Source organism: Corvus kubaryi, unplaced genomic scaffold, assembly GCF_017639235.1.
Source record: "Corvus kubaryi isolate FWS band 111438036 unplaced genomic scaffold, C.kubaryi_AGA036_p1.0 68, whole genome shotgun sequence".
Classification (NCBI taxonomy): Eukaryota; Metazoa; Chordata; class Aves; order Passeriformes; family Corvidae; genus Corvus; species Corvus kubaryi.
In genome coordinates, this window is record NW_024582056.1 from 10,808,896 (window position 1) to 10,827,303 (window position 18,408).

At 36.3% G+C, this 18,408-nt stretch overlaps 1 protein-coding gene across 6 annotated transcripts in view; it reads right to left on the reverse strand.

Annotated features, from left to right (window-relative positions):
* Window positions 1–2,931: 2,931 nt before the first annotated feature.
* Window positions 2,932–18,408, reverse strand: part of MTRR (5-methyltetrahydrofolate-homocysteine methyltransferase reductase) — a 30,607-nt gene continuing 15,130 nt past the window's right edge. For 5 of the 6 annotated variants that reach the window (XM_042048928.1, XM_042048927.1, XM_042048926.1 and 2 more), the window contains 10 exons: window positions 17,646–17,768; window positions 15,873–16,026; window positions 15,008–15,096; window positions 13,125–13,305; window positions 11,731–11,773; window positions 11,110–11,296; window positions 8,681–8,799; window positions 7,115–7,207; window positions 6,847–7,026; window positions 2,932–5,890 (listed from right to left, as the gene is read on the reverse strand). In XM_042048928.1, the coding sequence (XP_041904862.1) occupies window positions 5,746–5,890; window positions 6,847–7,026; window positions 7,115–7,207; window positions 8,681–8,799; window positions 11,110–11,296; window positions 11,731–11,773; window positions 13,125–13,305; window positions 15,008–15,096; window positions 15,873–16,026; window positions 17,646–17,768 (1,314 nt within the window). In that variant the 3' untranslated portion in view covers window positions 2,932–5,745. Of the gene's footprint in view, window positions 5,891–6,846; window positions 7,027–7,114; window positions 7,208–8,680; window positions 8,800–11,109; window positions 11,297–11,730; window positions 11,774–13,124; window positions 13,306–15,007; window positions 15,097–15,872; window positions 16,027–17,645; window positions 17,769–18,408 lie in introns of those variants that run through there. The other variant, XM_042048931.1, reaches the window with a different exon arrangement.

Here is an 18,408-nt window from a genome sequence, read left to right on the forward strand (position 1 = left end):
CATTTTCATTCCTCCACGACACTCCAAAACCCAGAAAAGAACATAAAATTACATTGAGAATATTGTTGCTATTTATTGTATAATCACTGTCATGTCTGGAACTGGACTACTAGATTCAGTTTTGGTCTTCCCAACTTAGATGATGCGTAACTGCAGTGAATGAAATGGATCCAGAGATGGAGTCACAGAATTTTTCCATCTGAGGAGCAGGGAAAAATCTGAAGCTGTCAGGTTAAGATGCAGAATGACAGAGCTACTCAGAAAAGAAAAAAAAAGTCCATTTTATGCAAAGGAGATCCAGTGAAACTGAGACACTAATAAATTGGTTATGCAAAGCCATCAACATACCAAACTGCTAAACGCATAAATATGCAACGAGAACATCAATTTTTACATAGCAGAAAATAAAAATTGAAAGCATATGACTTTGTGGGAGCCATAAAGCTCAAAGTTGAATTACAGGTAGGTCATTTCATATCTGCTGCTCTTTTATTCTTCTTTTAAAAAACTCAGCTACAGAATAATGGACTGAATAGGTCTATTTAGCACAATTCATCACTACCTAGACATGCAGCTGAATTTGTCCATTCAAACAGGGTATTTGTGAGTCAGATACATTTAAAATTATCTCTGGCATGGTGTTGACCAAGGTTTTAAAACGCACAAAGTCTTCAGATGCAGCCATCTGCTATGGACGCTACTTTAGCCAAGCATGGAGCCTGACAAAATATTTCTATCCTCAACAGCACAGAAGTATTATCATCTGGGAAGCAGCATTAGCAAGGATACAGCCCAACATTCAGATAAAACATACAGTGTGTATTTTCCATATGGTTTATGTGACAACACATCTTTGTATTGTAACAGTATTTGCTATTAGGCCGCATAAAATATCACTGCTGGAAAAGAATTTGCATTACATTCAGGGCAGGTTTCAAAGGAGATGGCATTTCCAGAGTATGAAATACAATACAGTAACTAAGAGCACAATGAAACACCAGTTAATGGAAGAGTCCACATCAAACCTGTACCACTGCCACTAACTTCAGCATGCCATGCATCTCCTGCCCTGTGCAGCGATATGAATGAGGGCAAAGAACAAGCAGGAAACTGAAAACACCTAGCAAGCAGAAATAAGGTAATGTTTTCATTGAATGCATTGCAATAGTAACACTTTCACTGTCATGATCTAACTGGTTGAGTAAAAACTGAACAACATAACCTGCCCAGTAAATGCTCTTAAAAGTCTTAATGAAAACCAACTATAATTGCTGGGCACTATAAAAAAACTCCCAACAATCTGAAAGCACAAGATAAATATATTAAAATAGTTATAGAAGAATGAAGGGGTGAGGAAGACACTTCCATTAGAAGAAATAGCCACATGGAGATTTCTGTTAGGCAATGAAGAGAGAAATAATTTTGTCCATGAGTCTCCCAAAAAGCAGGACATATCTGGAGCTAATACCTATCAGTGGATGTAACCAAAAAACCACCTCGTCAAAAAACCAAGCAAACAAATATACAAAATCCCACAACATGACTTCACCACATTCCTGACTATAAGCAGCAGCTGATGTGGTAATTATCAGCTGTATAGCTACACTGAGAGTAACTGGAGAGTGAAAAGGATGTCACAGGAGTAAGGAATAGCTCATGACTGCAGAACTTCTGTATAGATAGATAGATAGATAGATATATGTACACATGTGCAGTCATTTGTAAAATCAGGGCTGGGGGGCTGCAGACACAAGGCCTCTACTACAAAATCTGTGTTGTGGGTTCACACATATTAAAAGGTACACATTCCCATATGTGGCCTCATCTTCAGATAACCTAGATGACAACAAAACACTAAGTTTTGGCATATATAGGCTTGAGGGGTTATTTTAAAATACATTTAAAAGTGCATTATTTCAGGGATGAAATTTGAGGACAGAACATTCCCTGGTAGACACATTATGCCAATCCCTATTAGGCAGTGATCTGAACTGGGAGGCTTTTTTCATCTCCTTCTTTACTTTGGGCTCTCAGACAGAGTAACAAAAGTACCAAAGACAGAAAGGAAGAAACTTAGAAGCATCATTCCTAATGACACTACTGGTAATAGCTACTTTTTCTTTAAGTAATACTTTTATTCCCCATTTGCAGTTCCAAAAGTAAAATTGGAACACATTTAAGCTAAAAATTGTGGGTTTGGGGCCTAACTTCCAAAGGAAACAAGGAGACAGCAGTACTCTACACATTCCCCAGGACTGATGAAAAATACAAGGCTTCTGTTTGAAACAGATTCAACAAGCACAGCACACCACTTGACATTAGTCTGCTCACAAAGTTGAGCAGAACAAGTGTTTATGGAGGACAAGCCAATTTTACTAAATAAACCAGTGTTTGCAAAACTACTCAAAAAGTTTCATCTCAGTCATCTAAACCTCCTTAGAACAAAACATTTCACTTTGTGTAAAACACTGTCTGATTCATCACAAATCATGGTTGCTGGTAACTGGAAATGGTGAAAGGAAAAACTTATTTATTTCCAAATTGCCTACAAACTATTGTCTGCAACACAGCCCCCACCTTACTCCACAAGCTTATTTTGCTTTGAGACCTAATCAACTTGTACTTTTACTCCCAATAACCACTCCCCAACCCCTCATCCCTGTGCCACTCAATACCTAAGGTGCCATTCAGTAAGTTCAACCCTTAAAGTGGACACATGAGCGATGTTCTGTGATTCTGCCATTTCCTTCATCTGGCTTTTTAATTTTTCAAAAGAAACTTCTCAAGATGCTCAGTATCTTCAGAAACTGCTAAAAAAGCCTATTCATTCTATTTTGGCAATATTTTAGATTTCCTGAAAAGTTGGGAGAGAGGGGGGAAGGAAAAGGAAAGGAAAAACAGGTGCAAGAAACACGCCAATACTACTTCTGCTTCCAGGTGCAGGAAAGTCAGCTTTAATTCTGAAGCAGCAAATTGAAAAAAATAGCATGAATTTAACAGTTTGAGAAGTTAACCCTCTTTTTGTAACTGCAGTTTAAAAGAGAAATTTCAGTATTGACCCTATTTCACAAATCCAGAATAGCATTAAAAATCTAATGAGAAAATAGGCCATAAGGAATGCTCTGGAACAGCAGCTTTAGCACAACCACCAGTTCTTGTTAGCAACATGACAACCACAAACCTCTTAAATATAACAACACACCATCTTCACTACTTCTTTTAAATAACAAAGGTATTCTGTAATGAATTTTGTAATTTTGAGGAAAAGCACATACATGGTATTTCTCTTAATAGAAGAAAATTGAAAGACATTAAAAAAAAAAAAATCCCCACATAGGTTTAGGATATTTTGAAAAATTCACTCTATATGCTTTTCTAAAAGAAACACTGAGGAGGAGTCATAAATCAGCATTATCTAATTACAGAGAAACACAATTCAATTAAGAAAAACAAAGCTTTTACTGCAAGCCTTTTCCATCTCCATGATTCCTGTATCTTAAAAGTCCTCCTCGTTCAATGTCACTGAAAGAAATACTTCCTCCTCGGGTAACACAGTGGTGTTTGTTGGGGTTATTTTAGTTTGTTTGAGCTTTGGACTTTGCACCATGCAGTTATAAATTTAAGAATAACCTGCAACCATTTTTTGTGGTTCTAAGAGATCATAATAAAGCTCACATGCTTAACTAAGGATTTACCACTAAATAATCCAAATGTTTTAATTTTGTAGAGGATTGATAAAGGAGAGGTGAAATGCATGGATACCAGCTGTATATCAAACCCTGTCAAATGCAACACACATAATCAGAAAAGGACACTCAGCTGTAAATATCCCAAAGGGTGCCATGCAATGACCTGCAACATTACCAAAATGGTCACTGCAACTCCCGTAGTGTGGGATTTAAGTGACAGGAAAATGAGCACCTGTAAGAGATATGGGGAAAGTTGCAACTCGCAGTCAGAAAATTATTGCTTTTCCTGTAATCTCCAAGAGCTTCTGAGTGGAACAGAAGACCCTAAGTTCTATCTGAGAATGCACATCATGTAACAAGTGCTTCTTCCAAACAAACCGATCCAACAGAAGGTAAAGATTTATCTTTACTATTCCAATGCTGGTAGCTTTTTCTTTTATTAATAATTTTCAAAAATATGTAAAGCTGATTCACTAATGCAAAACGCTGACATTTGCATTGTCTTTGTCATTTCCATGAAAGTTTAAAATTGGAGTGCTTTTAAAAAAGCAGCACTTGTTTTCCTCTTTATGAGCCAGAGGTTAAAAGTGCAGTTTGCAATTACTGCAAGCCACCTCTCCCTATGGAGTTTTTTCTGTAGAGATTACTTGACGGAGATTGATATAAGCACTCTGATGAAGAACTTCTGCACAAAATTTTAGTTGACGTCTTCCAAGGTTATTTAAACAATCATTGCACAGGTTGTATCATAACCTTAATTCCAGACACTTCACTGGAATGCTTCTTTTTTAAACACAATGATTTTATTCTGACTGACCATCCAAACTTTTCCATTTAAAAAAAAATTTACCTACCAATTAACTAATAATCGCCAGAAAACCACAAAACTTGCAGTAAGTGATGTGGTTCTGATTATGTGTAAGTCAAAGCAAAACAACAATTCCCCCCAGGAAATAAACGATGATCTGTCTAAAATATTTTCTCATACTTTGCGTTTATCTTTAAAGGTCGAAGCATGACTTGGGACTGAGGAGACAACATGGATGTTTAAAAGTTAGAAAAAAGCAGAGAGAAGAGAGCAGGGCTCTGAAGAGAAGCATAAATTAATTACTTTTACTTCTCCACCTGTTTGTACTCCAAATGTCCCTTGTTACAAGGAAGACCAGACACTTCAGTGATTTGCTTTCGGCCACTTGATTTTTGCAGTGGGTGGCCACATGTAAATGCAACTAATTTCAAACCACCATTATTTTACTGTATCTTCAATTTTAAAATTATTTATTTAGTAATCTGAGAAAGTATTTACCAAGCAATATTATTCCGTCAACCAAATTCAGTGCAGCTGGTGAGTTTGCTCATAAATTAAACCACAAACCTTTCAGAGACGGGAATAGAAAACAATTTCGAAAGCATTATGCAGGAAGATCTAATAAGTAGTAGAATGGCGTGTTGCAAATTTTGAGACATGATGTAATGATGTGATGAAAAAGCTAATTATTTAAAGAGAACTTCTGAGTTGAAATTCTTCAGTAACCTTTCTGTGCAACATCCTGGACATTCATTCCTTTTGGCAGTCACTGTCATTGTGCAAGATGAAAAAATATAAGCGGTCTCAGGAAGTATCTAGAAAGTGGTCAAATAAATCTTGGCAAGTCAGTAATGTATTTCATGATACACAGATCAGTGTGTAACATATTTACTCTGTAGCTTCTTTATGTCTACATTATAGGAAAAGATACATGATGTAATGTCAACATACAATTATGCTTGTACAAGTGCAGAAGTTTTTAGTTTATACAGCAACCCAAACTTAAGATGAGAAAATCAAGGCACTGAGACAGCCCATTATGTAACATCTCTAAAAAACCATATACTTCAAAGGCCAGCCTGGTTTGTTGTCATTTAAAAGGTTTCATGCTCCTGTTTGAAAGGTCAATAGAGAAAGTTAACCTTTGTGTGTGACTACCGACAGAAATTTTGACAATAACTTTTAGTCAAAAATATATGTGTGAAAGGAAGTCTTTTGTATTACAAAGGCACAGGAAAAGCTAAATATTTAGCTCCAAACATCCTGCAAATATCGTTTTGCTTCTCGAAGCATAGCCAGAATTTTCATTGCTTCCAATTTGTCAGCTTCCATTTCCATGCTTAAAATGTCTACTACGGCATCGCTTACATCATCAGCCATATGCTTCTTATCTCTGAAAAATAAAAAACAGAGGAGGAAAATGCATAATAATGTATTTTTCCATTTATCAATAGCTTCAGAGGACAATATAGGAAAGGATCATTAAAAAAATCCCGAACAAAAATATAGCTTTTATATTGTACAGCATGATTCTCAGAGTTTTCATGTAGCTGAGCATTGACATTAACTAGGGTTTCCCTCAATTAAACACTACATAGTTCTTGGCATGCTGTAATTTGTAAGTAAAAAACCTTGCAACCCTAGTTGAGCTATTGGAGAATAATTGGTTTCTTTAAGGAAGAACTGGACCTGCTGAATGAGTTATTATTATATCACTACATGGTTCCAATATTAAAAAAAACCCAAACAACAAAAAACCTCTACCAAACCACTCACTTATTAATAATGTTATTTTTAATACCAATAGCTAACATTTATACCTGCAGGAGAACACATTTACATCAGGCCCTATATTTAAACAGTTTGTACATTTATCAACAAACTTTTTAAGTATCTTGAACCTCCATGTAAGTTTAGCATCCACAAACAGAACTTCCCACTGTAAAATTTATTACTATGACAGAGCTTTAGCATTCTGGAGCACCCAAACCTGGAATACAGCAGAAGACTGCTACTGTCTCTCAGCTGAGCAGTTTCTCATCACATCTATTCATATATGTCATTTTCTAAAGAGAAATCTATTAGCTTGAAACCTCCTACAACTTAACTGAATACTGAACAAAAAAAGGGAAAATAAGTAACAAGCAACTAAAACAATCAGTGGAACTGTGTGGTTACAAGCTGTATTTCAAGATTATACTGGAAAAGAGCGGACATAGGGATGACACTCAGGCTTTCCAGGAAGGCTCTTTCAGTATGATATTGGTCCTTTCTTTCAGACAGCTCTAAGCCTTTCTAAAGCCTCAAACTTCTGCTACTCTCTTTCACAACAGTCCATTTCCTACTCACCCACATACATAGAAGTAACCTCTGTCTTTCAGCAGGACTCTGGCAACTTCCTTAGCACAAAGCCTAAGGACATCTTGCACGTATTTAGGTGGGGCTACTTCTGCAGTTGAAGAGTCTCTCGAGAAACAAACCTTGAGATAAGTTAACGTTCCATTTTCAAGAAAACATCTGAGCTCATCTCTGAAAGGTAATAAAAACCTGTTAGCAATGGCTCAGAGATGAGCATTCCCTCATGAATAAAAAAATGGATGTTAAATAGTGAACTTGCTTGAACAAATAGTCTCGATCCTGATGCCGACAACCAAAAAACAGCCATGTCTCTCCAAATTTCCAGTCTGGATGTTGTTCTCTGAGCTTTTGCCTAAAGAGACAAAAAAAATCCAAGCCTGTTTTATCAAGTGCAGAATCTAAAACATCTATAACCTAATTTTCATTTAAAGTAGTATTTTAAAAAACCACTGGATTGGCAGAAATGTGAAACGACTTAAGCTAAATCAAAGTCAAACCCTGCTTATTTGATTTTCTTGACTATTCACGTTTGGACCAGCTCAAAATCAATGAACTTCAAATCTATGGGTTTTTGGCCACAGTTTCATATTGGAATAGTCAAGACTGGCAACTCCAAACATCCCACAAAATAATCCTGACTGCTGAATAAGGAGATCACTACCTTTTATCCTTCACCGGAAGCCCTGTAAAACCACCTGGGAAAACTCAGCAGTCTTAGAAGGCTTTCCATTTAGCTGTAGATACCTGCTAGATTCTGTGAATAATAATTTATTAACTTCCACATCATCAGAAATATTATTTCATTTTCTTGGAATAATGCTGAAAGTATTATTTTAAAGGAGTTTTAGCTGCCATTTTCTAGTTACATTTTGAAAGAGAGTTTTCATTTATACTTTAAAATAAAATGCAAAATATTTCTGAGAGATAAAGGTATATTTGGGAATCAAAATTAAGGAGCAAGGATGGTACATGACGATTTGGTTAAAGCAAAGCATGGAGTTAGAAACAGCACATCAAAACCTCACTTTTCTCTCAAATAAAATGTTTCAAAAATAATTGTTATAGGATCCAATAAACTCCATTATCTTGCTGGAACTAACGAGTCATGTTGGTTACCTTTAAAACTTAGAACCATTCCCACCCAAATACTTTACTCCTCCCGTTCTTCATTTCCTCAGAATGATCAAGTTTTTACATATTTTTGGTGGTGTGCTGTCACTTTTTGAACAAACATCTCTTTGCCTTGCAAAATTACACTGCTGGAGTTGGAGAGGGAAAATAAGAGATCCACCTTCCCTCACACACAAACTCCCAAACACAAAGACTACAACTGAGTTGAAGGTTCTGGTGCCAAGCTTCTCATCTTAAACATCAAAATGTAAACCACACAGAAACAGGAGAATACAGGAGAAAACTTGACATTCGTCATGCCTTTTAATACAGATGCCACTTCTCAAGGAACTGAATTTTGAATAACAAACTTAAGCCAGTCAGCACTTCCTAAAAACTACCATTCTCTCACAGGACTTCCACCAGCAACACAAACAGATAAAGGATTTAACTTCTTATTACTATTTCTGCAATTCACCCCATTTCTCATATACCTACTATGAATAGTAAATACAGTTAGATGAAAAGTTTTACTCCTTTGAAAAACAAGTAAACACACAAGCAATGCTTGTTTAAAATTAAGACTGCTTATAATCAGCATACCACCATTACAAAAAGGAAAAAAAAAAATTAACTGCATTTAAACTCAAATCCTCAGGCTGTTTCTTTCCTCAACATAAAAAGGCTGCTCTCCAGGTAACAACTTGGTACATACCTATGCTGTAAGAAACCAATAAATGGTGAAATTCCTGTTCCTGGACCAACCATAATGAATGGGACAGATGGGTCTGCAGGTAAGCGGAAAGCATTGTTTGGACGAGGAAAAATAGTTATCTAAAATTAAATTAGATAAAATATAATTGAAGGGTATTCTTAAGCAGTGAAAACACCACGACATTTTTAGAACCTTCAGGGTATTTACACAGCATATGTACTCACACACCCTTCCAAATCCTGAGCCTCAGAGTTCATCTTTAATTCCACGCAGACATTTAGAATGGAACCTCACAGAAGTTTTTGGGAAAATAAAAAAACCCCAACAAAACAGAACAAAACCTATTTTACAAACCTATTAATCCATCTGAAGGAAAACTGGGATGAACCACGCAGATGTGAGTTTCTGAACATGAAACCTCATGAACATGAACTGATTGCACCACAAATTTGGGGAATATTGTTACAGAATGCATGGAAAATTTGGTGTTAGCATTCAAAGGGAAGTAGAGCTTGTTTATTGCTATTAAAGGTAACTCAACCTTTTTTTACATTGTGGGCATCTAAAAATAATCCAGCGGAGGTCAGGATTTGTTTATAGTGAATTGAAGCCTACTGGTACAGAACTTGCTTCCTTAATTTTCATAAAAGTTTGACATGAATTCCAAAAGTGCATATGGGTGAGGGGAGGCACATAAGAGCTCAAAGATCTCAGGAAATGTTTTACAGAATCCCACTGATAAACAGTAATTCTGATTTGCATATCTGTGTCAGAAAGGAAGACATATTTTCATAGGAGCTCCATATCTACCCTCTGAGACATGGCCAACATAATCTATGGAAAACAAGAGATGACTATTTTCATTTCTAAAAGATTATTCAAGACTCAACAACAGCCATAGCAGAGCTTCATCCATTAACATCATAAGCAAACATCCAATTTATTTTGCACATTAATTATGAAAGGATTTGAATTTACTTTCAAGTTTAAGGAAGGAGTAAGGCACTAGACCAAGTTATTTCAACTTTGCTGTGTAAATCTGAATAGTTTAGCACAACTCATTTTTTTATATTCTAATTCACTACAGATACAACAATGTTAAAGAGCATTATTTTCCTGGTTTCATGATGATAAAAAAATAGAATAATTCTTGCTTGTGGGGACCAATACTTATATATATCCTTCAAACCACACTTGAGTTAGGAGGCTCGCTACCCTATTAATGATTCCAAACTGGACATTCTTTCAAAACAGACTGCAAATGGTAAACACATTTATGCTGTAAAGTATATTCAATTAATCTAATGTATTTCTGCATAAGATCACAGTCATCTATTTTGTATTGTTATTCCATATATTTCTGCAATCTATGTGCATTGCTGCACATTTTTCTATGCTGAATTCTAGCTTGTGCAGCAGATGGAAATAGTTCTAAACTTTATACAGACTCATTTCGTAATAATTTTTTTTTCTCTTTTTAGCCACCTCTTTTGGTTGTTTGATCTTTAATTAACTTCAAATCAATTATATTTTAAATAAAGAGCAGACATGAACATTGGAGTAAGATATATCATGCACATATGAATCTTTGCATTAGTCTTAAAAAATGAAGATAACTTGTATGGTGTTTTTTTCCATTTTGTCTGACTGACATCTTGAATTATTGGCACAGTTTTCTTTCAACCGAATTCTATGCTTGTTCCATTTTTCATAATCAAATATACATTAGGCTGCCAGTAGTTCTTTTTGAAAGAAGATATGTGTATCACATACATCAATTATATAGTAAAATCCCAATTTGTTAATAATTAGCTTAGACCTAGCAAATTGGAGATCGATTCATGACTCAGAATCTCTGCCACAAAAGGAAAAGAAGGGAAAAAAAAGTACCTTCTCCCAGTAATACCCACTGTGCCAAACAATCATTAATACACATCAGAAAAAAACCACAGGTGACTGACACCTGTGTCATATTCAATAACTTGGCCTTTGCAAACTCTGGAAGACCTGACAAGAAGCATGAGTTTTACAGTATCTTCCCTATTATCTGCCACCCTTTTCTGGAAATGACTAAGTGCTTCTCTCTTGTGATGAAAACAGTCACAACCATTTAATTGTACAGTGGCAGTTTAGTCCATGAAAACATCCTCCAAGATACACTTAGGACTGCAGAGGGGTGGAAAACAACTCTGGCCTTTCAGCAGTGGAAAAATTTCACAGTTCAGGTACGCATAGGTAAGTAAAATTTAAGTTTAGTGCTTAGCAATGAAGTTCTGGACATGTTATACAGAAGTAGGGTAGAACTGCAAAATTAAGGTGTATACTGACAAAACATCTGCACAACATCACAGCAGTGAACAAAGAAACCCGCAGTTGTTTCAAACATGCATAAATGCAACAGTTAATGACTTTATATCCAATATTCATACCTTTTCAGTTGAAGAGCTTTCTCCTTTTGTATCCAGAGTGCTTTTACTGGGGTGCAGTAGAGGTGCAACTAACTCAGCAAGCCACCCTGTACATACTCCTTTCCGTGAGACTGGTCTAGAGGGACTGGCAGGGAACTCCACAACATTAAATACAAAGCACAGCCTTCCTGGCTGATACAAGTTTGAACTACAAAGACAAAAATATTAAAAAACCAATCCAAAACCTGAGAGACAGCTGTACAATTTTGCAGCGAGTCCATTTGCAGCCCAAACCATTTCAATGGAACCAAGATTCTCAGTGGTCAGCTAACTGCATAATATTTATAGTTTGAAATTGTCTTAAGGTTGGACTCAGAGGCCAGTGTCTACAGAAGGGAATCCAAATTCCTACCAGATTCAGGTGTGTGCGAGCTTGTTCTTAAGAGCTTTATCAAAAGCATTGCCACACACTCAAAACAATGCTCTTTGGAATAGCCCAACAATGTTTCTTGCAATAGGGTCACAACTACGTTTTATCCTTCACTTCTCTCTTTCTTCTTCAGATTATAATGCACAGAAACATGCATGAGAAAAACCCCATACCTAAATAACTAAGAAGATACAATTTGAGTATTTCATTACCTTGACACTGAATAGGATCTGGCTTGTAATTTAGGAAGATGTTCTGAAGAACAGAAAAAAAAATGTATAATTTATTTGATTCACCCCAATGAAAATGTCATATAATGAGTGTTTACACTACAACAGATTACAAGGTATTTTAATTTAACTGCAATCTTATTCTAGCGACATTGAGTGTTTGTGATTGAGAAACAAGCAATTAAGACTTGAACTCTATTTTGAATGGGTTTTAGACCTTGTGGAACATCAATTAGAGATCCTATATGACGGGACCATAACAGTTAATTTATGGAGTTCTTGGTCAAATAAAAATGACTGTAAGGTGTACAGAAGAGATGCCAGTAGCTAGCAAGATGAGGTGAAGCTTGAAATTTAATTTTCCCCACCTTTCCTCCATGAGCTCAAAAGCTCTCAAAATATACATTGCTTGATTGAAAGTTTCCTACATATAATGTCCTGGAAGCAGATGTGCCAGCTCAGTTTCAAATCGCTAATTACCTATGCAAAGTTTTGAAATCTCAGCTAAAAAAACAACTGGGAATTTTTTCAACAAGACGCCCATTATATATCTATATATATATATATCACTCACACACACATTTATACCAACATTATGTACATACATAAACAGAACTACCCTCTTGTCAGTACATGCACACCCTGACATATTTTAAAGGTGCTCTGCTACAGAAGACAGTTGCTAGGTGGAGTTAAGAAAAGCTAGTGCAGTGAAATCACTTGCACAAGACACTAAACCCACTCAGAAATTTTGGGTAAGTGTGGACAAAATGACTGCAAAACACAGCAAGCAATTTCTTTTACTCATATTACGAAACATATTAAGAAACTCTGGATTTTAATTTGAAAAATAACTGCCAGTAATTTCAGATGTATTTGACATGGTTAGAGTTGTAATCTCATCCTTTCAGTATTTTATATCAGGAACCCAGTGAGTGTGTTAGACATTACATAAACACAAATATACTGGGAAAACCATGTTGTTTTAACAGGTAAAAGTGCAAGTAAAGACCACGTAGGCAGAGAAATTAGGAGTTGTAAAAATAAGTCTTTTTTAATTGTAAGCAATTGATGAAATAATTCGTAAAGACCCTACTCCTGCAAGCACCTTATGCCTCCTTTTCATGAACAGGAGTAATCCAGAGTCAATTAAAGCACTGGTGTGAACCGAAATGTTTGCAGAAAGAAGGCCAAAGACTACAAACTGTAGAAGAGAGCTTTGTTCCCCAACAACAGTTTCAGCTTGATCACTATAGAAACTATAACATTCCTAAAGTAGTTAACTGAACAGTTATTCCCCTTTCTTGGGAAATGGAACATTTACTCTGACGCATTATCAGAAACCAAATCTAATTAAATCTAAATCAGTCTTTTACCAATTAACAGGCTAAGTGAAGGCTTGCAGCTTGGAAAAGCATGAAGTAAATCCAGGAGGCAAACATTAGAATCTCTAATAAAGCGAGTGTAATCAGAGGCTCCTTGTCTGCTGCAAAGCTCTTGAAGCCTCCGTTTCTCTGACGCATCACTGGTACACTCTACAAGAGCTCGCAAAAATGCCTGTAGGGAAGAAAGAAAAGAGGGAAGGATGAAAAAACTTGTCCATTTAGGGAAATGGTCACAAAACTGGGAAAAACTTGGGTTGCCTGGGGACAGGAATTAGGTTAATGGATAATACACTTTATTTCTCAATTTTTTTTTTTTTTTTTTGATTGCTCTTCTAATGGCTGCAACAAGCTAGCAGGTCAGAAAATCCTACTTAGCCTGAGCGAGGAAGAGATAAAAAAACAGGCACAAGCCATTCCCCCCAAAATTCCAGGTTTTTGAAAGGTGTTCTTATTGCCCCTACTTACACTTTAGTTAGGCAGCTCCATAACACAACTTCACTCAAGACAAAACACCATTTACTAAGTTACAGAAGCCAGGAAATTAATAACAAAAATCCTTGAAGAGGTATGACTACAAATAAGGTATGGTATTTAACGAGTCATGTAAATGTTGTTGTGGTGTTTTATTCTATGCTTTATGGTACATAATGGTACTGTAAACTTCTCTTAAAGGAAAATGAAATTGAGCATTGTAAGATAAGGTGAAAAACAGCTGTAAATAGTTACAGGTTTTTTTCAAAAAAAGAAGGTGGAAATAGACACAGTGCATAGAAGAAAAGTGATAGAAAACACCAAGTGCAATCAGATGATACATTATACACAAAGGAATACCTGGAAAATAATGTGAGTGTACTCAACCATAGAGCTTCCAGATAATAGTTTTGAGTATGGAGTTACATAAAGCACATTTTAGGCTGAACAGTTAATACAGCAGACAGGTTATAAAAACTGGTTTCAGTGATATTCCCCAGCCAGTACCCTCTGCCTACTCTTATTGCTGAGACAAATTTTCAAAATCATTAAATGTGGTTTTGAAAAGGTTGAAACAACAAGAAGATTCTCTTCTGCTGCAAAATCCACTAAATTAAGTAAAAAGGTCCTCCCAAAGACTGATTTCCCTCAGAGACCCAACCACACAATCGTTTAGCTTCATCCTTCATACAAAGTTATCTTTAAAATACATTTTGACAATACCAGAAATACAGATGCGTTTTCAGTTACAAGCTTTGAATTTTTTACATGCACAAAACAAAAGGAAAATAATATATACATGTTGTGAGAACAAATACTATGCAAGCAAAAATCTTTCTTTGAATTCTGCTAGGTTACTGAAATGCTAAAGAAAAGCTTTAAAATTTCAGAGATTTCACAGAATATTCTGACTTGGAAGGGGCCCCACAAGGATGATCAACTCCAGCTCTTAAGTGAATGACCCACACAGGGTTACTAGCACCATGCTCTGACCAACTGAGCTAATGTAAAGGACACTCTGGTATATTTGCATACAGCAACGTGTCTTTTTAGCGACAGAACTTGACAGATGTGGCTCCCTCTGATTAGAAAGACTGTTTTCTTTAAAATAATTATGGGGCTGGGTTCAGTCAGCCTTCCCAGTTATCTGGCACCAAGTTACCTAATACTTTTCTACTTACTTCCAGACTAGTCAGGATCCAAGATACTGCAGAACAGGAGTGTCTGCCAGATAAACTACCAGAACTGACATTTCTCAGAGTAAAGTACAAACAGCAGTATACAAACTGACAATCCTTATTCACTAAGAGATACCGTAACTACACATAAAGCAATGACAGATCTGTAAGAGCCCATAGCATAGAATTACTAATTTCTCTTTAGAACAAAAAACACATAAACACCTTTTTGGGAATTGCTCTTATTTCCAGACACCAGTTTAGAATGAATTTGAGAGTGCTTCTTTCAGGGATGTGTTGTGGACGAGATGCTCCTAGTTCAGTGGGAGAAAAAAAAACAAAGTAAAATGTGCATCTATTAACACATGAAAGTGGCATCACACATCTCACACTTAATGGACAACTTGTGCAGCCCTCAAAGACGCAGGGAATCTCACAGTGAAAACTGATTTACCTATAAACCAGAATAACAAAGAGCTCTACACCATCCTGTGGAAATAAAGGCACAGCTCAGCAGCACCACTAAGACACCAAATGCAGTGCAAGAATGGAGTAATTCACACAGGTCCAGCTGGCAGTACACAGGCACACTTTGAACCTGCAGCTACTCTTCCTGAAGCATGGCATCATAAGACTTAGCAGAACACATCCATAGACTTACAACCCTATTAAAAGGCACCTTGCAACAGCACTAAGGCTTGTCCTTGAGGAGTGCAGCCCTCTTAGGATGTAAAACAGATTGACACGCAGTGTTGTGCAAGGAGATTTTACTTTCAAGTGGGGGATTGTAATGTTATGTGATTAAAGCCTTATCTCCATAAACATGAAGGAGCACAGAGTAAGAACAAGATGGATGAATGCCAAAGCCAGGCTGCAGTTCCCAGTCAAGAGCTCATCTTTCCAGCTATAGTAAAATCAGCAGCATTCTTATGCATTCACTTTTTTAACACATCACTGTGACTTCCAACATGCCTCCACAAAAACACAGCTGTGTTTCCATATGAAAGAGAAAAATGTTCAAAACCACGCACACCAACTCCTACGAACACAGAAAGGAGCACTGGGCCATGACCAGTGCATCACACCATACCTTTCTTTTTAGTGCCCTGCTTAACTTTTACACAAACCAAGTTGTCTCCTTTTTCAGAAAGTCCCAAAATGTGAAGAAGCTCTTCCACTTCACTGCCATTGTTGGGACATATTACACAGAAGGCATCTCCAGGTTGGTACTCAAAGGCTGTATCCTGTTTTAAAACATGAAATATTTCTATTAAATTTTATCACAAACCAAGGCATTCCCATTCCTGAACACAATCGTCCTACTACTGTGCTCACATTAAGTCAAATATTCTTTTACTCTGAACTAACACTTTGCTGTTTTGAGCACATCAGAAATGAAACAGTCATGTTTCCTTTCCAGGCTTAACCTTACTAATTAGAAAAAGTCTTTCCTTATCTGGTTTAAATATTTGGACGCTCTTTAATGAGAACTGCTGAGCAGCCCAAACAAAAGGAAAATAAATACGTATTAAGAGGTTGTGTTATATAATCAGCCCAGATCATTAATTACTGATGTACTACATTTTCTGGTTTGAGAAGAGCAGAGAAATGAAGTCCTCATAATTAATGTAACTTTTTACAGAGATACATCATCACTAAAAGAAAATTTGCTTGTTAAACTATTTGATGAATTGTGACAGAAACGACTGTAATTGCTTTTATTTTCTGAAGGAAAAACAGAAAAATAGCCAGACAAGAGCACAGTGAAAATTCGTATCTTAAGACCTAGATTCTACTTAGCTGCCTGAGATTCTTGTGTGCAACTGCTGAAACTCTTGTGTGCAACTCAAGCTTCTGCCTGTTAAAGGAACATGCAGAATTATACTTGCATCATTATGTTTCCCTTATGTATCAGGCAAGTGACCTGCACACACAGACTGAATGTTAGGTGAAAAAGGCAAGGAAATGCTTACATTTTCAGTGGGTGCTGATGACCGAATGTATCTATACATACAAATACATGCAAAAAAACATGTCGCTCAGAGAATCAGTTGCTCAAAACTTAATAGAATCTACTTATAACTGAGATTTAAAGATGCCTCACATATATTGCGACAGATTAGGCTAAGAGAGGCCAACAGAAGGTACTGCCAAAAATCACACTATCTCAAAAGTAATATTCTATAAATTTGGGAAACCACTCAAAAGCAACATACTTTCCTTTTAAAGATTTCTTACAAAGTAGTATCGAGCTCTCTCTGCCTGCTTTTCATCTTCAAACCAGTATACAAAATATGATCTTCACTGAATAAACTAAACCAGTTTTTTAACTGAGGGTAACTGAGGTTGGCAGTTTGAACAGCATGTTAACAAGTCACAGCAAATGAGTGTCAGAGGCAGAAACGGTGTTCAAGAACTAAAAATTCCTATCACTCAACCTACTACTTGCGTAGATTACTCACCATTATGAACAGCCACAATTCGCTATACAGTTTCTGCATATTCTTCAAGTTGTATACTTACAAACTGAAAGATTATTCATTTTCAATATTGCCTGACTGCCCTTCTCCACTGCAAATTCCCTTCATAAAGGTATTTCACTCAACATGATATCCACAGAACAACAAAGAAATTAACTTTACACTTTGCTCCTGTTTTGACTTCCATGGAGTCCTATTTTTCAGTGAATAAAGCAAACTTTACATTTACAAATGGATAAACGTAAGCTGACATCCTATTGTATGGAGAAATATTTTTTCTTTTTAAACAGTCAAATAATTTTCCTCCTCAGTTATTATACATAACACACATGCTTTTCACCCTTTATTTTAACTCACTAAAGAAAAAGCCGTCACCAACTTACTGCAATATCAAGCTCTAAGAGCAATGCAGTTTTTATTGCATCTTCTCTAGTGAGTTGAACTGCTTTTGTAACTGGCACTTCAAAGGTTGTTCCCTCTGAGATAAGTGAAGGCAGATGTGGATTCTGAAAAAGACAACAAAAAAACTTACGCTAAAAATGCAAATCAGCTTTATGACATCCTACTGTGACATACAGGAATTGGTGTTGGTACAGGTTTTTTGGAAACAATCTCGGAAAACTACTCAATAAGGAACAACATTAATCTTCTCTATACATAGAGTGTTTTGCTCCTCTTTTTAAAAAATCACATCTAAGCAGTTACTGGCATACATTCAATTATAAAAGGCAGTAGGCTTGAACAGTCTAATGGGCCTACATTATTATCAAATGCAGCGAGCTGTTTCATTTTTCAAGAACTGCCTTGAAAATAGCCAATTAGAGAATGGCATTTATGTTAAACCCCAGAAAACTCCTGCCTAATTAAAGGATTACTAGATGTATATAATGGACATAAGAAGTACGAACAGAAGTTACATCATTGCAGGTTTACAGCTTGAGGCTTTGGGGTCAATATAAGGCTATTATTATAGGCAACTTGTAAGAGTAGTTTTAAATTAGAGCTAATGAGCAAACCCCACTCCACAAGACAGCATCATGTTATAACCCAACATTTCTACAGAGGTAAAAATGTGCCCCAAGTATGACAAATGGGCACGAAGAATAATTCCAGGTCACATATGTCAAAGGCTGTCACTTGAAGATC